The 19262-nt window shown below is 34.8% G+C and overlaps 1 protein-coding gene across 39 annotated transcripts in view; it reads right to left on the reverse strand.

Annotated features, from left to right (window-relative positions):
* NRCAM (neuronal cell adhesion molecule) overlaps positions 1 to 19262 on the reverse strand; it is a 146526-nt gene that overhangs the window by 11339 nt on the left and 115925 nt on the right. For 13 of the 39 annotated variants that reach the window (XM_058022616.1, XM_058022602.1, XM_058022619.1 and 10 more), the window contains 7 exons: positions 18841 to 19017; positions 17727 to 17762; positions 10323 to 10388; positions 9676 to 9801; positions 8478 to 8630; positions 4876 to 5007; positions 1696 to 1774 (listed from right to left, as the gene is read on the reverse strand). In XM_058022616.1, the coding sequence (XP_057878599.1) occupies positions 1696 to 1774; positions 4876 to 5007; positions 8478 to 8630; positions 9676 to 9801; positions 10323 to 10388; positions 17727 to 17762; positions 18841 to 19017 (769 nt within the window). The remainder of the gene's footprint in view (positions 1 to 1695; positions 1775 to 4875; positions 5008 to 8477; positions 8631 to 9675; positions 9802 to 10322; positions 10389 to 17726; positions 17763 to 18840; positions 19018 to 19262) is intronic. The other 26 variants (XM_058022611.1, XM_058022610.1, XM_058022607.1 and 23 more) reach the window with 7 other exon arrangements.

Below are 19262 nucleotides of genomic sequence, written 5' to 3' on the forward strand. Positions count from 1 at the left end.
CTTTTTCCTCAAAGAAGCACCGCATCATGTGAGGCAGACAAACTGGGAACTGAGTGACTGCAGTGATGCTGGGCTGCAGAGAGGATGACAAGGTATCTTCTGTAATCTGACTGGTTGCTGCTCCTGCCCTGTCTCTAAGGAAAAAAGAGGAAAGCCCAATATAGACTAATTACACAGAAATACATTTTTAAAAGGAGGTTTTGCAGGGTACATGGATCTCTCCCATTGAATAAGTGTGAAAGCTTGGCATGCATCTGCCCATATTCACTAGACATGAGTGAATGAATGCATTATAAAATAATTTAATAAGGCTCTAGATAATTCTTTAGATTAACTCAAGCCACTTAAACATGGAGACATAAATTCAAATCTTGCTACAGGTCACACATGAAAGCAGGCTTGAATACTTATTCCAGGCCTGAGAAAACATGCATTGAGGTCACACCATTTGTACAATTCTGTACAAAGGTCAGTTTCTGCTGCTGGAAGTTCCAGGTATCAAGAACCAGTGGAGCAATAAAGGACCATGCAAACTAGGCCTCCCAAAAAAACTTACACAGTATACTTCTTAAACTCTCCTTCCAAAGATTGCTCCATACTTCCCTTTTAATCTGTTATATTTAGGTAATTCATATGAACTTATAGCTGTAATAAAACACTATTCTGAACTCATGAACCTAAGAATGGAGTATACTGTTTTTAATCAGAGAAGAATAAACGAATAAACAGAAACTGCTCCTTAGCATTCAGAACTGTACATCTAGTCCTGTCAGATCAGGATGTACCTTTTCCTTCTGTGAAGAAGCTATGGCAACAAAGTAGATCCTTCTTGAAAAAAATCTGCTTTTTCTATGTACATTTGTAAATGCCAAATCTTTGCAGTAATAAAGAACTTCTACACTGCTTTTGACACAGGAATGCACCACAAAATCTATTTCATATCCACGTAAAATATAATCGTATTGACCTATTTAGAAAATAACAACATTATTTTTTGTACTAATCAAAAACAAATAAACTGCTTATTTAATAAGCTATATTCATAATTGTTGTATGAATAGTCTTGCCAAGGCATGCTTTTGGTAATGCCAGATTTGGCTAGTATAAAGAAGAGTGTCAAGAATAAGAGCTGTGCTGCATGCTTTGAAGCTGCTTGCTATATATCTTGTACTGAAATACATGAAAGGGACATTGGCTTTCTTTGTAGGACACTCCTTCACCTCTGTGTACAACATCATTTCTTTGTTATTGGATTAGATGTTAGTACTGACAGCGATTTGAAACACATTTGTTTTCCAGTCAACACCAGATTGTCTTTGTTAGGGTTCAGTTAGAAATTTATTTTCAAAAACTGAAATGCTCAACATAGTGCCCTAACTGAAAGGACACTGTATCTGGCATTTGAACTCTCTGAAAGATGGCTTTGTAAATAAAGATTCCACACTTTGACTTTCAAACACAAAATTGTGTTTGAATGTGGTTTTCATCTTGCATTAGCAAATGGCTTATGTTAAGCTTGGATAATTTTTTTTTTCTAATGGTGTGGTTGAAATGTTATTTCTAGTTCTAAATAACACAGGATACAAAATCTTTGACATGGAAAAAAAGGTTAGTCTTAAATTAATAAGTGTGATACTACATACAGTACATGTGTGACATCAACAGTGAACATGACAAACCACATCAGCTGCTCACCTGTATTCACCAAATGTTCCATCATCTTCCTTCATAGGTTGTATTTCTGGATCAGCATGTGCATCCTCCTTTTCCTTCACTAAAATATTTGAAATAATAATTTTTATCATGAAACTGCAAGATGAGAAAGTGTAAGATCTCAATTTCTAAAACTGATCACATTTGGCAGGAATGTCTTTTGAATAAAAACCATTTTTTAAATGGGGCCTTAGGCTATTACTTTTTTTTTTTTAAGAAAAAGATCTGTTAATTAGTTATGGGATTTTATTTCCATTCAAGTATGACTGTATGTCATCTTGCATTAGCAGAACTTTCTCTCTTTTATTTCTAGCACTAAAGAGAGAAAATTGTTAAAAATCCCACTAAAATAACATATTAACTTAGATTATTAATAGTTATTGTTTAATCAAATTTGAATTATTTAGTTCTACTTAACAATACTCTCTATTTCTTCTTGATATTTTTCTCATACTGATTGATAAAACTGAATGAGATTCACTTTTGTTCACTGTCAGTTTGTACATTTTCTGCTTTAATTTCATGTAGTAAACCTCCAATTTTAGATTTTTTTTTCATTATTAATAATTCTCAAAATACTAGGCATGGTTTGTTTCTTTTTTTCTACAATATGATCAAACCCAACACAAAGTCACATACACTGGAACCTAAATTTTACACAATTGTATTTCTCGCACATTCTGGTTTTAGGTTTAATCCTTGTTCACTGGTGGGAATAAATCTAGGCATATAACTTGTCCCTATAACATAATAAATGTAGCACATTGACACAGAAACCCACAAGCACCTGAGGAGTCAGGTATTTACAGGTGACATGTATTCCTATAAGTTAAGATTGTTCACAGGTTTAAACAATATACTGACTTTAAGAAATCTATTTATGGTTCTTCCCTTTACCTTTCATTTTCATTTTACCTTTGCATCTATTCCAATCTTTCCCTTGTCTAGCAGATACAGTTATATAATCCAATACACAATCTCTTGTCTTTTACTCTGGTAATTTCCACACTTTATTTTTACATCACTGATTTATGTGCCATTATTTAAGAGGATACTAATCATTCCTGACAGTATTTACTAAGTCCGTAACCGCAGTAACACATAAGGCCTTGAGATGTATCAGGCTGCTATAATTTCATACTGAAGTAATGAATTACTTTCTACAAACCACAGGCAACCTCAGGATGACATGCAAAAAATTATGATGAAAAAGAGTTCATAACTTAAATTTTCATAGATTTCATAACTTAGTGCTTTCCGTTTGTCACTGCCTGTGGAACAGTACATTTGCAATGACCCAAGAAACACAGAGTCACTGCTATAAACACCAGTACAAACTGATTCTGGAAATCTTAAAAACAGTCCAGGTCCACCTTTATATATATGTCTGTGTATATGCATAGGTATCTGTGCATGAAGAAACGTATACCTTGCAAGTAATAATTCTGCAGAAGCAGCAAAAAGGACACAATATCAAGGATCCACAAAGTAATGACAACCTTACCATCCAACTGCCCTCCACACTTTTAGTCAAAATCTCTGTTTTACCCTCCTCTGGATGGTGGTTCACTCCATGTCCTCCCTAGTCTTTTCAGCTCCATCACTTCATTTGTTTCAGTCACCTGAATCACTTTTTCTATATCCTCTGTTATCTCATTTCTCTTTAAAAAAATCAAAATATTAGGAAAAAAACCCTAAGAGGATGTCTTCAGCCTGTCATATAACTCTATGCAACACCATATGCTGCTTAAACATCTGTTTTCTTCATAGGCATAGGCAGCTGGAACAGAAACTTCTCTTACCTAATTTTTGCTGTCACTACAGGTCTTTGTTCTCTCTGTAAAACAATCTAACAGAATAGAATTCTTGTACTTAATTATGTGATTTTCTTATAAAAATAAACTACTATTCTATTCCAGCAGATTTCCCTGTGCGGAGCTGAAGTTCTTAGTGTTCCCTGACACCAAGTTTTTAGAAATGCACTGATCAAAATAAGCAGAAGAAAATAAAACAAAGTGTGGAATTTTCTTTTATACTTTTTTAAATGCATCCATCTTTTTCATGCCCAAATTAACAGTATGGACTTCAAGAAGTTTGAGTTGAATTTAAATAAGCATTCTAGAGTCTAGATATTTATTCCCAAACCTTAGGAGAAAATAATTTTTCATTAAATTAAGATTTTACATGAAACTTAGCAACTGTACTTTCTATTGCAGCTAGAATAGGAGAATGAAAAATCAGATTATCCTTGGATGCTCACTTGAAGTTCATTCATAGTCACTCATACCTCAACAGCTGCTCTGAGATCCTATCCAGCAGTACTGTGCAAGGTACAGTGGTTCTCACTATCCTTTTCAAGAGAGCTTTGGTCTATGGAGCTACTCCACAGAAAGAAATATAACACTAGGGAAAGATATATATGATACCTGTATGTCCACATACATATATACACACACATAATATATGCCTTTTGTAATGCACACCAGGAGGGATGAGTGTTTTGATAGAAGACATACATTGTCTAGTTCCAATTTTTAATGAAAAATTTTAAACATATTTGGCCATTCCTAAACATACTATAAAAAACCATTTATTTTACACCTCCTCTTAGAACGAAAGAAATATAGAAAAAAAATCCCAGTCTAAACGAATAATGGTAACTTTAAATTTAGCTGAAAAACTGCAGAGGCTGAAGATGACACAGATTCTGGGAAGGAACTCAAGGTATTGGAAACAATATAACATATGAAGAGATTTGTCCTACAGCATGCATTCCTCATACTTTAAAGTAACCAGTAGCTATGATTTGGACTTTCTGACCAAACAAATTGTAACTCAACTCATGTTAATGGATTAAACTCATCTGCATTGAACTTCAGAAAGTGCAATGTGCACTGGTGGTGATGTTCCAAACAAAGCTCAACCTCTTTAGAGAGGTCATGCACTGACAGGACCCTCTGGGAATGAAGAAGGTCCTTCTCCTATGCTGAAATAGATGTAGGTTTCCTCCCAAAAGGCAGATGGCTCCTGCTAAGCCCAACAATTTGCCATATACACAGTGTAAATGTAAATCAGCAGCAAATGTAATTTTCCAGTAAGCCTGAGATCTGTCTTAGTGGGTTACCAACAGATGAATTTTACTACCCTGGTTACACAGCATACCTGGATACTTGCCACCCTTATTCCTCCTTATGAAGCAAACAATCAGTAAAATCAAGATCAGAAGAGCAACAGCACACATGAGACCAATGAACCATCCTTGAGTAGCGATGTCTACCTGCCGGCTTGCCATTGCTAGAGATAAAAGAAGAAAAAATATGTTTTGCTGCATTTAAATGCTATGCTAATTCAGATAAATAATAGAAAATACAATGTTCATTAAAGAATAACACTCACTGTGAAAAATAGATAGTATTAAGAAAAACAGCTATTCTGTATTTTGTATTTTCATTATTCAGAATATTTCCAAGTACCTACGCATACAAGTTAGTTTTCAGTATATAAAGTGTCTGCTAGCATTTAAGCTTAGCAACTACTTTGCAAAATCTCTGTACATACTACATTACTTTCCACAAACCTCAAAACTATTCTCAACTATTTTGAATTAATGAAACTCCTGAAATAAAGTTGCAAGGTGTAGTTCACACAAATATGTCAATTGCAGTCTCAAGATGAATAAAAAGCCAATACTGATAAGCTAATGTATTTCCATCATTCTAAAATGGGGAAACAGATGGATCATTCAAGAGCCCTAACATTAAATTTCAACTAAATATCAACAATGAAGCATCCTTTAAAATTTTATTAAGCATCAGGTTTTCTTTCTTTCCTCAAACCCATACCTCATCCTACAATTAATTTATCATGATTGCCATGATTTAGCATTAGTGAGGTGGGAAGCCTTCCCTTGGCACTATTTCTCTCCAAATGCTGACTCTAGTTGGAAGATAATGTAAATAATAAGCAAACTACCAAGAAAACACTACAGGCAGTAAGAAGAACAGAATTAACTATGTGGTCTAAGGTCTGGATCTACTGGTCTCCAACACAGTAGGATTATTCTGGTGAAGCTAATTTTGTCCTCTATTGCTGGAAATACACTACAGGCAACTTGATTTAGGATTAGCTGCTGGAGAAAGTGGAAGAGTGAGAGGAGTTAGGGATACATGCTCCAAACAAAAAAATATGAAGTGGAGGAAGATGAATATCTATCCAAACCTGTCTTATTCATTCTTCAACTTCTTCTCCAGACCCAAAACCCAAGAGTTTGAAACTCTGTGAAGAACTGAACTGACAGAATGCAAATCAATGTCTCAGTGTAATTTTCTAGTTAAGGAGACAGGTATCTTAGAAAAGCAGCTATCAATGGTCCCACATTCCTGACGGATTCTATGGAAACACAAAGTTCTTCTGATGTACAGTATCTCCAGTCCACTCCATACATAAGACCAGTGTGTATTCCACTTTAGAAGTACTATGCTAAAACTACCTTTTTCTTTAAATGCTTATTTTTGGTCTCACTGGACTATGACTTGATTTTGATCTAATTAATTCAGTGAGTTAATGTGCTTGGTTATTTTGGAGATACACTCAGAAGATTTCTCAGTCCTTTTTTATATTTTCTTATATTTTAGAAAGTGACTCCTATATGCACAAGAATTTAAACTATTTTTGCATCAAAGCCTCTACATCTCATATATAGTTTATATACCTAAATATTTCTACTCTTTATGCCACATATAAACATACATAAATATATATACATAAAATATTAAAAAGTGGCAATTAAAAATATCACAAAACGAATCTTCCTATGAGCTACATGTGCAAATGAAAGAAAATTTTGTTTTCAGCTTAAGGTTAAAATTATTTTGAGTTTTGTGCATCTGCATTCATAATAGGACATTAGATGTTGTATAACACATACTGTAACAAAATGCAAAAGCACAATTCACATTCAAATGCAGTAAGAAATAGAATCAAGCCAAAAACTCATGCATAAAAATATGCAAGATAGATAGGAAGATGAAAACTTACTTATGCAGCTTCCTGTATTAACTTACTGCATTTCCAGTAGGAAAGGGTTTCTAGATCTCTGTGCATCTTTAAAAATGGCACATTTCCTGCCTATGCTAAGCAAATAATTCGCTTCAGGCAGAACAACCTTGCATCTTGGTGAACCACTAATGCAGGAATCAATGCAGAACACTGTACCAGGAATGCTCAAAAAGGATAAACCTGCACACTATGAAGATGATCTATAGGAATGCTTGTCAAAGAAAAAAATGTGGGAAAAGCCTCATATTTGAAATATCAAAGTTTCATTCCTAACAAGGACATACTCCAGTGTTTGCCTCTTTATCCACTCCATCTTTTTGCAGTGTTCAAAAGGTTTGACCAAGAGTGAAGACAGTGTGAAACAAGATTTTTCTGTAAGAAATAGGCTGTTTAAAATTTCACGCTGAACATTGCAACTTGCCACTAGAAAGGAGAAATGGAGTGTCTAAAGTCCCTTCTTCCTTAACTACAAAAGGGCATGAGTTAACATGACTGGGTAAGTACAGGAACCCTTATCTACTGGCTCAGTACTTTTTATGCAGGGAGATGCTTTTGGGAAGGTTTCCATGCAACTTGTTTTGAATTATTTTACAGTCTTGATCCTTTTTTTCTGCTCCTTTAGGCTTCAGATGTGAATATGCATAGCATTTCACAGGTAGGCTTTTGCACCACTAGCTGTTCCTGGCTCTGTATTCAGCCTGTACATATTTGCCTGGCACTGTTATTCAGCACTATGTTTTCAAACCTTCCTGCAACATGATAAACTGTGAACAGAAATTGAACAAACCAAAGGAAAAAATGACGATTTTAGAAAGTGCTCACTCACAAACTGGCATACCCATTATCTATATTGTTGCCTGATAAATATAACATAATGTTCAAGTGTACTTTCATATTTAAAATACTTTCTTATAACATACCATTCTGGAGTTGGTGGGGCTACTGCTGTATAACTATGCACTGGCTAAAATGCTTAGAATGAGCAGAAGTGGCTGGCAAAGACAAAAATAATAACAGCTGACCAAGAACATGATGATGGCATGGCATGTGATGGCAACACAATATTCAGCACAACATCAAAGAACCTTCCAATAGAATCTTTTTCCTGAGTGCAACTGGCAGGCATTGCTGATTTGCTTACAAAGAAATAGGACTGCAGTATGAACATAAGAAACTTAAACAGCCTTACTGATTCCCAGGATATATGTGTGACATCAAAATCCATATTAAACTAGTATATGGCAGGAAAAGAGATTTACAAGTAGGAATGTTTTAACACTGGTATAAATAGATTACATGAGACATCAAATCGAATCTGCATTTTCTGATTATGCAAATATTTTAGCCCTTATAAAAAGCAGCATTATTTAAATACAGCCCTGTAATTATACTAATTGGAAATATTAGAAATAGGTCATCTTCAGTGCACAGCACACAGATGGAGTGTGGGCAGGGCATATATTGCCCCTAGTACAAACATCAGTCAAGTAGAGTGATTTGAAAGGATTGTAACATTCATAATTCAAACATAAATAAACTGGCATTATTTAGGCGTTTATAAAATGATTTAACATTGCTCTATGAAAGGAACATGCAAAGATTCTAGCTGCAGCATCTCTTGGCTAGAAGCAGTTCAGCATTTCAGCATTGGTCTAACACGATTCTGGCTAGGATACAGAAATGTACTGCGGTACAGTGTGCCTCACCTGGACCTGTCTCAAACACATCCTCTGAACTCCTAAAACCAGACAGGCCCTCAGCACCAACCCGGACTTTATATGCTGTTCCTGGTGTTAAACCCTTTAAGACAAAGAAGCTTCGAGAACCATTTACAATTTCTTTTTTCCAATCTTCTTTGCCTATAAAAATTTTAGGAAAACAACAAATTGGTATTTTAATTTTATCTGTATTACTGAAAGTTTCTAGACAAAATACTACTGACAGTTACTTGACTAATCTATGGATCATCTGAGACAAATAGCTATTGTCTCAAAAAAAATTATATAAAATTATGAGTAATAAATTGCATGCAACATATTAAAGAATTCATTGTACAGTAATTATGAAACTATTTTAAACATTTGTTCCATTGTACTAAAGAAATGCAAATTTAATTTATTTTTAAAATGCTTATTGAACCTGTTTTTATGAGATACATTAAAATAGATTTTAGACATTTTATTAAATGACACTTGCAGTTTCAGTCCATATTTATTTTGGTCAAGAAGTTCTACTTCAAAATCTGAATCTCCCTTGTGTCTTTCTTCTAGGACAGTCTCAGCTATTTCTTGGCCAATATCCAGAAAAATGCATTTCTATTCCAATTTTCAGATTAGTCACCTTTTGACATAACTTTAGAAGGATGGGATATTTGAGAAGAAGTATCTTGCTTTTATTAGCTAACTCTGTTCTAATTATTACCAGTATTATCAAAGTTTTAAACCTGGTTTTAGGCAATAAGGGCACATAAATTGTTTCATATCTTATTTTAAGGTTTAATTTAACAAAGAATATCTTATTTAATCTTTTTTTTCCCCCTGAATTAGGCATAATTTAGGAAAATCCTTGTATCCTATTTTAATGCAAGTAATCATATTTTTACACATGTAATAGCTTCATGATAAACAACTTCATGCAAACTATGTTTTTAGAAGTTCATGTTCAAAAGAATTTATAAAATAATACAAAGGAACAAAGGTTCATGTTTATCTATTCATCAAAAACATGCTAAGCATTGATGTTTATTCAAATGAAAATTATTTGATCTTTCTGATCAAATTATAAAATAATTTAAGACATTTAAGAGCTATCATTAACACTGGGTCAATTTAAGACCCCATTTGCTATAAAAAATCCAAAATACATCTCAAAACTTTATCAGAATTTAATGAAATAACTTCTTACTGCCTGCTACACCATATTCAACATAAAAGTTCGCATGATCTGGTCCCTCATACTCCCAACTGATATTGGCATAGGTCTCAGCAGCAGCTGTTGTAACATTTCTGATCCTTGGATAAAGTGGTTGAACTAAATACACAATAGAAAAACAAAGCAGAATATGCAGTTGTGACTTCATACATTTAAAAAAAAAGTATTAAAAGAAATTACTATGTTAATTTAGACCATATAGAGGGAAAGTATAGCACATTTTTCATTGGTTCCATTACTGGAAATTCGTGATTAAAGTACTGTATTTTGAAATTTAATCCCAGGCAGTTACTACACTAAGAAATTAGAAAGTAAAATCTATGTACTTTACTGAGCATGCTCTGTACCATAAAAACTGCCAAATACTTAAAAAGTACCTAACTGCCAAAATTCTGAAAAACATTATTTCTATTCATCTGGAAGTAAAATGCAGACAGCTGGAAAGAGATGAGAACAGTGTCAGGGTAATGGGAAATGGTAGGACAGAAGGGAGGCATGAAGGTGGTAAGCTCCTCCCTTTATGGCATGTGGCAGTGAATGGACTGCAAATGCCCCAAGTGCAAGCCCTTACAGGATTTTGGATCTATTGCATGGATAGCAATAAAAAAGGAAGACAATACCCTTATAGAATGTTGGACGGACAGTATGCATGACTGGGGAAGTTGCAAAAAGGATTTCTGAATATCCTTCACCATCAGAGATAGTAGGAGAGAAAAAATAAAGAGTAAAAACATTTTGCATCAAAAAGTAGCAATTAACTAATACAGGAAAACCTTACCTGTTAAATAAATAACACATGCACATTCTAAGATCATGCAGGTTTCAAATCGTTTTACTTGTTAAAATATGAAACAGCTAAGTGATACACATGTATTTGAAAACAAACTTAAGTATGTATGTACTGGCAGCTTTGCTTTCACAGGACATTCCTGAAATCAGCTTTTGTTAATATCATGCATTCATGGCACCTTTAGACGCTGGAAAACTAGATATCAGATATTGGAAAGGACTCCGGAGTGAAGGACATGAAGGACTGGAATGCAAGGAGCTGCCCACTGTAGGGCACCATGTCTCCCTGCTGCCATTCCAGTCAGACAACAGCACTTCTCACAGACATGCAGAATGCCCACATCTGTGAAAAGAAGAGCTTCTCTCTTCAGCATTCTGAAATTAGCCACTTCTCTGCTCATACCTTGGTTCTTTGCCACTTCTCTGCTCATACCTTCGTTCTTTGTAACAAGCTAGTAACACTCGCTACAAATCAACATATAGCTCAGTGTCTCTGCTTGCCTAAGATTAATGACAAAATAGATTTTAATAGTTCTAATGCTGTATAGGGCAGATACAAAGAGGATGCTCCTCAGAGGTATGAAATTAGCTTTAAATGAAAATGCTTCACTTTGCCACTGACTTTTCTATCCTGCTAAAAATAGCTTTTCTATTAGGAACATTAAAAATGCTTCCCAAAGGACCATGAAACATCAGAGGAAAAAATCTAGTCTCAGTAAAGACAAATGACAAAATTCCAATGCCTTCATCTACATGAGAAAATAAAATGAGCAAAAGCCTGTTATCAAGGCAAAAGAGGCTACACAGAATTTATCTATCCATCCACTTAAATTACTTTATTCTTCTTCTACCAGGCTGGCTTTGTCCATATGGCCAGCTGGAAAAAGTTCAAAGTTATATGCACAGAGAAAATGGCTTACTTGGGCCCCTAGAACAGATGAAATAATATGAGTACCATGTCTAGAAAACTGTAGTTTCTAAATACTTTTTTAATACCTAAGTTAGGCAAATTCCATTGGTTCTTATTATAATGTATTCTGATTATTACAATGTTTTACAGAATAATTTTTTATCACCAACCAAAAAAATAAGGAATATATTATTTAAATAATAAAGAATGGATTAATTTCTTGTTAAAACCACCTGAACAAAATAATTGAGAAAGCACTACATTACAAAAAAAAAAAAAATAAAAAAAAAAAAGAGCCATCTAGGTCTCTAAGTCACAACAACCATCCTAAGAAATACCAAAGCCAGAGCTGTCTATGGGAAATCTAGCATGTATCAAAATACACAACATGGTAATGCAAGGGTATTAGATTCTGTTTCTCTGTGCCACTTGTAGAGGTAGCAAGAGGAAAGAAAAGCAGTCTCTAAATTTAGGAGGGTGCAGAGTCTGAGATTGCAGACAGGATGTATAAACTTCCTTCCTGATTTAGACATAGGAACAGGTGTTTATTTCAATAACAATCTCAGCGTTTGTGCTGTGCCAAGAAAACAAGTGATTTGTATTTGAAATATGACTTTGTTTTGTTTCATTAAATTGCATTTTCTCAAAGTCATATTGTCCTGGATTTTGGTCTTCCATGGAATGGAAGCCGGAATGGGAATTAGCAGCCCAACCGTACAAGTGATATTTGTCACAATATTAAGGACAGAAAAAACTGTTAGCAATAATCTTATGTAGTCCTGGAAACAGATTGCCCCTAACTTCTTCCTTCTCATGCCCGAGCACTTGGGGATGAAAGAAACTGTCTCATCTTCTGTGAAAGACTCCAGATTATGGAGAGTTTCTGAATTATGAAGCAAATTCAAGAATCGCTTGATCTTATCTTGTGGGGTTTTTTTCCATGTCCAATTTCCAGTTTCTGCTCTCATTAAAGAGTTGCCTGCTAGTTTAAAGTATCTGGTAAAAGTCTTTCTGTTCATATGATTGATCATGTGTTCCTATGATCAAACAATCAAGTTTGCTCTGAAAGTTACCATAATTTCCTTGCCATCTTACTTCTAAATTCTCTCAAGTGACTAATTTATGCTTATATTTATCAAATGTACTCATATCTGATTCTTACCAATAGCTGTATGTACAGATTTACCTTTATGTAGTATTTGGTCAGATTTAAATTCTGTGAGTTTTAACTATTAAATAAGGTGCACCAGGAAATTTGTTCAGTAGCGTGCTTGTTTGAAAAGTTATTATTTTTGGAATTCTTTTGCATTATTGCTTGATCTCATTTGCCATCAGGCCTGCCAAGCTTTACTTAAGTCTGTTAAATGTGCCGTATTTGCAACATGACTACACACAGAAGAACATAAAAGAAGGCTGATGGATCCTGAGGTGATGAAAGCCTGGAGGTGAATTGGTTACGACATTTAAAGCTTGCAGTCAATCCACCCAGACTCTTTTGTCTCCTCAATCACCACACCTCTAATTATAATTAACCTCTCAGTTCTTCAATATGTTTCCCAGCACTGTTCACAAATGGCAAATGTGTAATTGTCAGCTGGCAGAAGCTCCCAGCATGTGCGAGTTGGGAAAGAGGAGCGGAGAGGGGCGGGCAGGAAACTGCACCGGAGAGCAGAGCACTGTGCTCTCTCATCTGTAACCAGGCCCCACACTGTGCAGCACTGCTGGCAAAAGCATCACTCCAAAATACATGGCAATGGATTGCTAGTAAGCTACAGGTTTTATACAGACCCACTCTTATTCATCTCCCTTAATTAAGCTATTTCATTCCTGCCTCGACATCGGGGAAAATTCAGCTGGCAATTCCAAGTATGGTTTCATTCATGTTGTATAAAATATAAAAGCATAAAAGCATAAAAGCATAATATAAAAGCATTTGCCAATTGTTGAGAAAGAGGCTTAGGCTTGAAGCTAAATTTTCTTCTATTCTCAAATTAATTCCAGTGCTTTCTTACTGTAGACTTTTGGTAGAGTTTTATTTAATTTTTTCAGCCTTTCAGGAACACAGTTCCTACAAATAACAGTTATAGCCAGGCTGCAGAATCAATAGAATTTAATAAGACAGGACTTGAGATTGGAAGGTATTTTAACAATGAAATTGTACTCTTTCTCAAGATTTTGTCCAGAAGAACAATAAATCAAATAATCCCCAAAGTGACTAAAGTTTAGGAATTTTCATGGAATTCACCCGATACTCAGGAAAAAATGTTGCATGAGTGCCAAGCATAAATTTGAAGACTAGTGTCAAATGGAAAAAAAATATCCCCACAAAATAATATATCATAGAAATTTAAGTTAAAATGCATATATAAAGAGAAAAGTTAATTTAAAGGATAAAACCCACACGCACAAAAGAAAAAAAAAAAAAAAGAAGGACAAAGGTAATAGATTCTGCCAGGGCCTGTCAGATACAGAAAAGTGGTTTATTTTCCTTTGCCTTTTAAACATTTGTAGTATGAAATTCAAGCTTTAGTATAACAGCAGGAGAGAATTCAATTTCTGGCAGTGAGAAATGTGCATCAGTCACTTCTGGGATTATTTAGATCAATTGCAAGAGCATTTCTGTAGTGTAAGAAATACAAAAGCCAAAGAAGAAATGCAAAAAATTATGTCACTGATGAGCATGTAGCATGACATCTACAAAGCAAAAGGCATTTTCAGGAATTTTTGCACAGTGATAATAATAATTTTCTCTAGTCTAGTCATGCAAAGAATCAGCATTGTTCCCAGTGAACTTAAAAGAGGACAAAAGAGTGGTTCTGCATAGCAGGCTGTACTGAAAGAATCACACAAATACATAATGAAGGAGTCCACAGGGGGAGAGTGGCTGAAGGAGCAATACAAAAATACTATACTTCACTTGACTGTAAAAGCAGCTTGAAATTGTTAGCAAAAGACATGGAGACATTATGTGAAATTATTCAAGAGAGAGGGAAAACAGATGGTGGGCAGAGAAAATGATTTAAAGAACTGCATTTTGTACAGAAAAAAGAAAACTGAGATGATCTTCTACAAAGAGATCAGAGACACAAACTCAGTTGAGACTGATTTCCAGCCCACAGTGAGGAGTTACATACTGGTGATTCATTCAAAAACCCCAAAAGAATAGCTTCAAACCCAGAGGACAGACTACTTATTTATCCCCCGTGTAACAAAAGGGAGTACTTTTTGTCACTGGTACTTGAGATATAAAGTTCAGTAGAAGATGACAGACCAGATTGAGTATCAGTGACAGGAGGCACTAGCTACAATTAAAGGTTACTGTGATCTCACAAACTTATTTTGATTCCATTTCAAGACTAGCAGATACCAGTGTTGGCATGCATACAGATTAGAAGTCCTTGCTTTCAAGTGTAAATTTTGACTAAATCAAAGAGAAACTAAAAAGTGAAATGAGAAGGCTTGTGGAATGAGGCTGACATGCCATGCCATGCCATGACTCCCTATACTTCAGCTTACAAAAACCATGCATCCCTATGACTCTATTTTAACCAGCAACTTTCATTTCTGCCACTGGTCAAATTGGAATTCTCTTCCTTCCTGTATAGGGCAAGTATTTGAAACTTCTTATGGAAAAGGACAGAAAAGACTTGACTCCTGTGATCACCTGAGTCACCTTGCAGGTGCTATTATAATTAATTTATATGTAATTGGGTTGTTCCCCCATTTTTGTCACATCTCTGTTACCTCATGCCTGTGGCTAGATGCCAATATATTAATGGTAATACCAGGGTGCGCTTAGTATCTAACATTAGGTATAATGTTAGATACTAAATTCTGTTTTACATATGAAGTTTTCAGACACATTTAGAATATAGCTTGCTAAGAAAAATTCTTTCTGTTTTTCTTTGTAGTACCATTAATTTGACCAATTTTAAGTAATTCATAACATCACAGTATTAGAAAGGAGAAATGACAGTGCAAGTCAAATAGGATTATCAACCATAATATAATAGCTTTTACATCTGGTAAATAACATCTAATGATTTATTCATGTAGGCTTGGGACACTAAAAATATTGAATCTATTAAGATCCTTAGATTTACCACAGCAATATATCCCTCTGCACTTCAATTTATAGTTTTAGTGTGAGAAATTAAGTATGACCCAAGTGGCACAGCTCACTAAGGTTTAAATTATTTGAATTCCTCCAGGCCCATGTGTCTAATGTATATGGCTGGCCAAGCTGCAGGGCTTCACAGGCAGCTATCCAGTAGAAAACACCAAATGCAGAAATTTCAGTTCAGCAGTTTAGGCCAGCTGAATCTGGGACCTCCTGTCTACTTAAATTCCAGGATCAGTGTGCTCAATCAAAAGAAAAAAGGATAATTACATTTTCCTGGTAAGTTCTGCCCTCAAAATTAAAAACCTGATACGTTTTTGATAGACTACAAAATGGTTGTGGTCTAAATTTTTTCTGGCTTTGGGTCCAAATTAATAAGAACTGTATAGACATATAGGCCCTCCTGCACTTAAGAGAAAAAGGAAAGTTCACTGCTGGGTACAGCTACTTTTTGAGTGGGCTGAGCACTTCTATCTTCCAAATCCACCCACTCCTGAGACCAACTAATTTGGTGCTTAATGTTGATAATACGACCCTCCTTTTCCTTACTCGTGGTCCCTGAGCAGTGGCAAAGCAGTTAACATGGTATTGTAGTAACCACTGAGAACATTCATCTCAGACCTGCAGCAACTCAGATGTCCTAACAGATGTCATGGCTTTAGTTCTGTGCTGTTTGCAGGTCCAAAGTCTTCTTTGTAACTGCAAGAGCTATATGCTACAGGAATATGTGAAAACTTTGAAACCATAAACAACATGGACCCAAACAAAGACATCTGCTTAGTTTTCAGAGAATTTGAGATGACAGCTCTGAAATGTGAGCCGCTCCAGCTAATCTTACAAATAAGATGCTTTCTGATAGCCAGATACAGCTATAATGAGACCCCAGTTTCACACAGAGAATCCATTTTTTCTTGCATGAGTTTTTAGAGTCAGCTATAAATAATGACTTAATTTACATTTCTGCTGTGCATGTCCAGAACTAAAGTCAGTTTGATTGTTCCAACCTGTGCTGACTTTTCAGCAACGACTAGAGTAAAATAGTAAAAAAAAGACTTGCCATCAAATTAATTCCACAACTTCACACACTTGCCAGAAACACATCTGATATCAGAATACACTTATATATATTCATATAAAAGCATGTATTATATATGCCCAAATGCAGGCATCTATATATTTATATATTGTCTGATTTATACCAGACTGGGTGAATGAATTTCTTTCTTATGGCCATCATTCACAACACCTGATAATCAAGTGAAAAGAAACTATATGTAAAATAATTTATGCTGTCTCTTCCAAGTTTATTAAAAATGTTGGGTACTTCATGTACAGATTTTGACTTATGATGTTTATGGTCTGAGAATCTGAGACACATGTGCTCATTAGTGTTAATGACACCTGTTATTTAAAGACACCTTTGTATAGAGAGATATTCCTGAGTTTGAGCCACCTCAGGACAACCTTTGCTTCTGACAATGAAGATATCAAAATTCATTAAAACTGTGTGCAAAACTGCATCATAAAGAACTGAATATTACCAAAATAAATGAATAAGAATGATACTAGCTTGTACTAACTGAAATATCCTCCAGTACTCACTCACAAGATCTGTGAACCTAAAACAGTGGGAAGACATTTGCCTGTCTATTCAATCTGATACTCAAACTGAGTAGACAGAAGGTATTGTCAGTCATCTGTCTCCTATGCACAGTTGGCTTGCAAATGAACTAAATGTGTTCAAGTGGGTAGCAGTAATCCACAGTGAGAACAACATTGCAGATAGTTTTTTGAAACAAAAAAATGCACGTGGCCCAAGCAGTAAATGTATCTCCTTTGCAAAAACGCTGTTTTTTCTACTCCAGCTAATCAGTGCTAGTGCACCTGGATCCTGAATATTTATGACAACGACATACATCTGTTAAATGTTCAGAAATAATTAGACTTTGCTAAAGCAAAGCTAATGAATTCCCCTGGAACTCTGTGGCAAAACAAACAGATGAAAGGTGTTCATAAGCATTCTGGACTCCTTAAAAAAACCCCAACAAACCCAAACAAAAAACCTCCACAACTGTTTTCTTCCAGCCCTGATTATACTTTGTACAAAAATGTGTAGTCCAAGATTTTCTGTCCTTACCACTGCAATTTCCCCATTTGAAACACTGCAAAATCCACACATTAATAAATCATGCAGTTTCATTTTACCTTTGCCTGCACCTACAGCAGGACGGAGAATACCAGCTTTAGTGGAGGAAAACAAGAATAGGAACACTACATAATTAGATACAACACCAAAGAAACATACACACATAATTTCACTATAAAAAGCATGCAGACTAGATAAAATGTATTAATTCAAATAAATTAGAAACAATCCATTTATGCTGAACCCTGACAGACTACAAGACAAAATGACTGTACATGCATTTACAAAATTTTATTGGTCATGCTTGTTATGGTGCAAGATTTAAAATAAATACAGTTCATATGCAAACTTAATACCCTGACAGAGAAATTGCATTGAATAGCAAATCATCTATGGCACTTCCAATAAACCATCACTTTAATGAGCATAAAAATATGTGAAAACATGTTACCCAAATTGACTTATTAATATTAAGATGATGCAAATGATTTAAAAAGTTCCAAATTTCCTGTTGGCTTTCAATTATTCTTATTTTGTTAAGCATCCATATTTAATCAAAAAAAAACTTCAACAAAGCTCTAGAATGGCTACAAATATAAAAATCAATTGTGACAGGATTTGACAATATACTTGGTAGGTTTTAAATACTATACAGTTACTTGGGGCCATAGATGACAAATTTATTTCAACAGTTTCACAGTTTTTTGCCAGTTCTGTGAAAGCAATTTATATTTTTTTTGCATACTAAAAAAAAGTAAATAACTTCCTCTAATCACAAACCTGCATTATTCCAGTATTTTTCTCTGTAACCAAAGCTGGTCAATGATGCAGAATAGGTGAATAGACAATAACCTCTAAAAATGTAAAGTTAAATGAAACTTGAAGCACAGAAAGGCCAGTGCCTGTCTCAGAGGTTGTGAGCTGATATTAAAAGAAAAGGCTTCGTACCTTCTTGGGGGTTCCCACTACAGCAGAAAGCCTTTACATGTATTTTCTTTAAAAAAATTTAAAATACTTTGTTGGTATATGACACATTTAGGAAAGCTCTAGGAAAAAAAAAATACTTGGCCCTATTTCCTTAGTGGAAGGAAGCAATAGCAATTTTTAGATATTTAATACAATCTGTAGTGGTTTTTAAACTCAAAAGACTTTCCTTATACATACATATCTTACCTTCATCCATAATTGTTACTGCTTCCTCAGTTATCTGACTTCCTGATCCAACTGAAGTCTGTGCGTTAAAGTAAAACTTGTACCGGGTGCTGTAATTTAAATTTTTTAATATCAAGCTGCTCTCGTTGGCAGGAATTCTTATCTCTACCAAGGGACCCAATTCATGTGTGTTGTTGACTGTTGTTACAAAAAAAAAAGAAAATACAAAATAATTAGGAAACTCACACACACTGTCATTGTATTTTAAAAGGCTTTTGGTTTGTACGTATTTTTTTTTTTTGCTTGTCTCTGCATCTACACTTTCAAAAGAAAGTCACCTTTGTATAAAGGTGCCAAAATCCAACTGGGAGATAGGAAACACCAGCAAGTTTTTTAAGATCAGGTTTCATTCTCATAAATCTCTGAATCCAAGGCAAATGAGT

This window comes from Melospiza georgiana, chromosome 4, assembly GCF_028018845.1.
Source record: "Melospiza georgiana isolate bMelGeo1 chromosome 4, bMelGeo1.pri, whole genome shotgun sequence".
NCBI classification, from domain to species: Eukaryota; Metazoa; Chordata; class Aves; order Passeriformes; family Passerellidae; genus Melospiza; species Melospiza georgiana.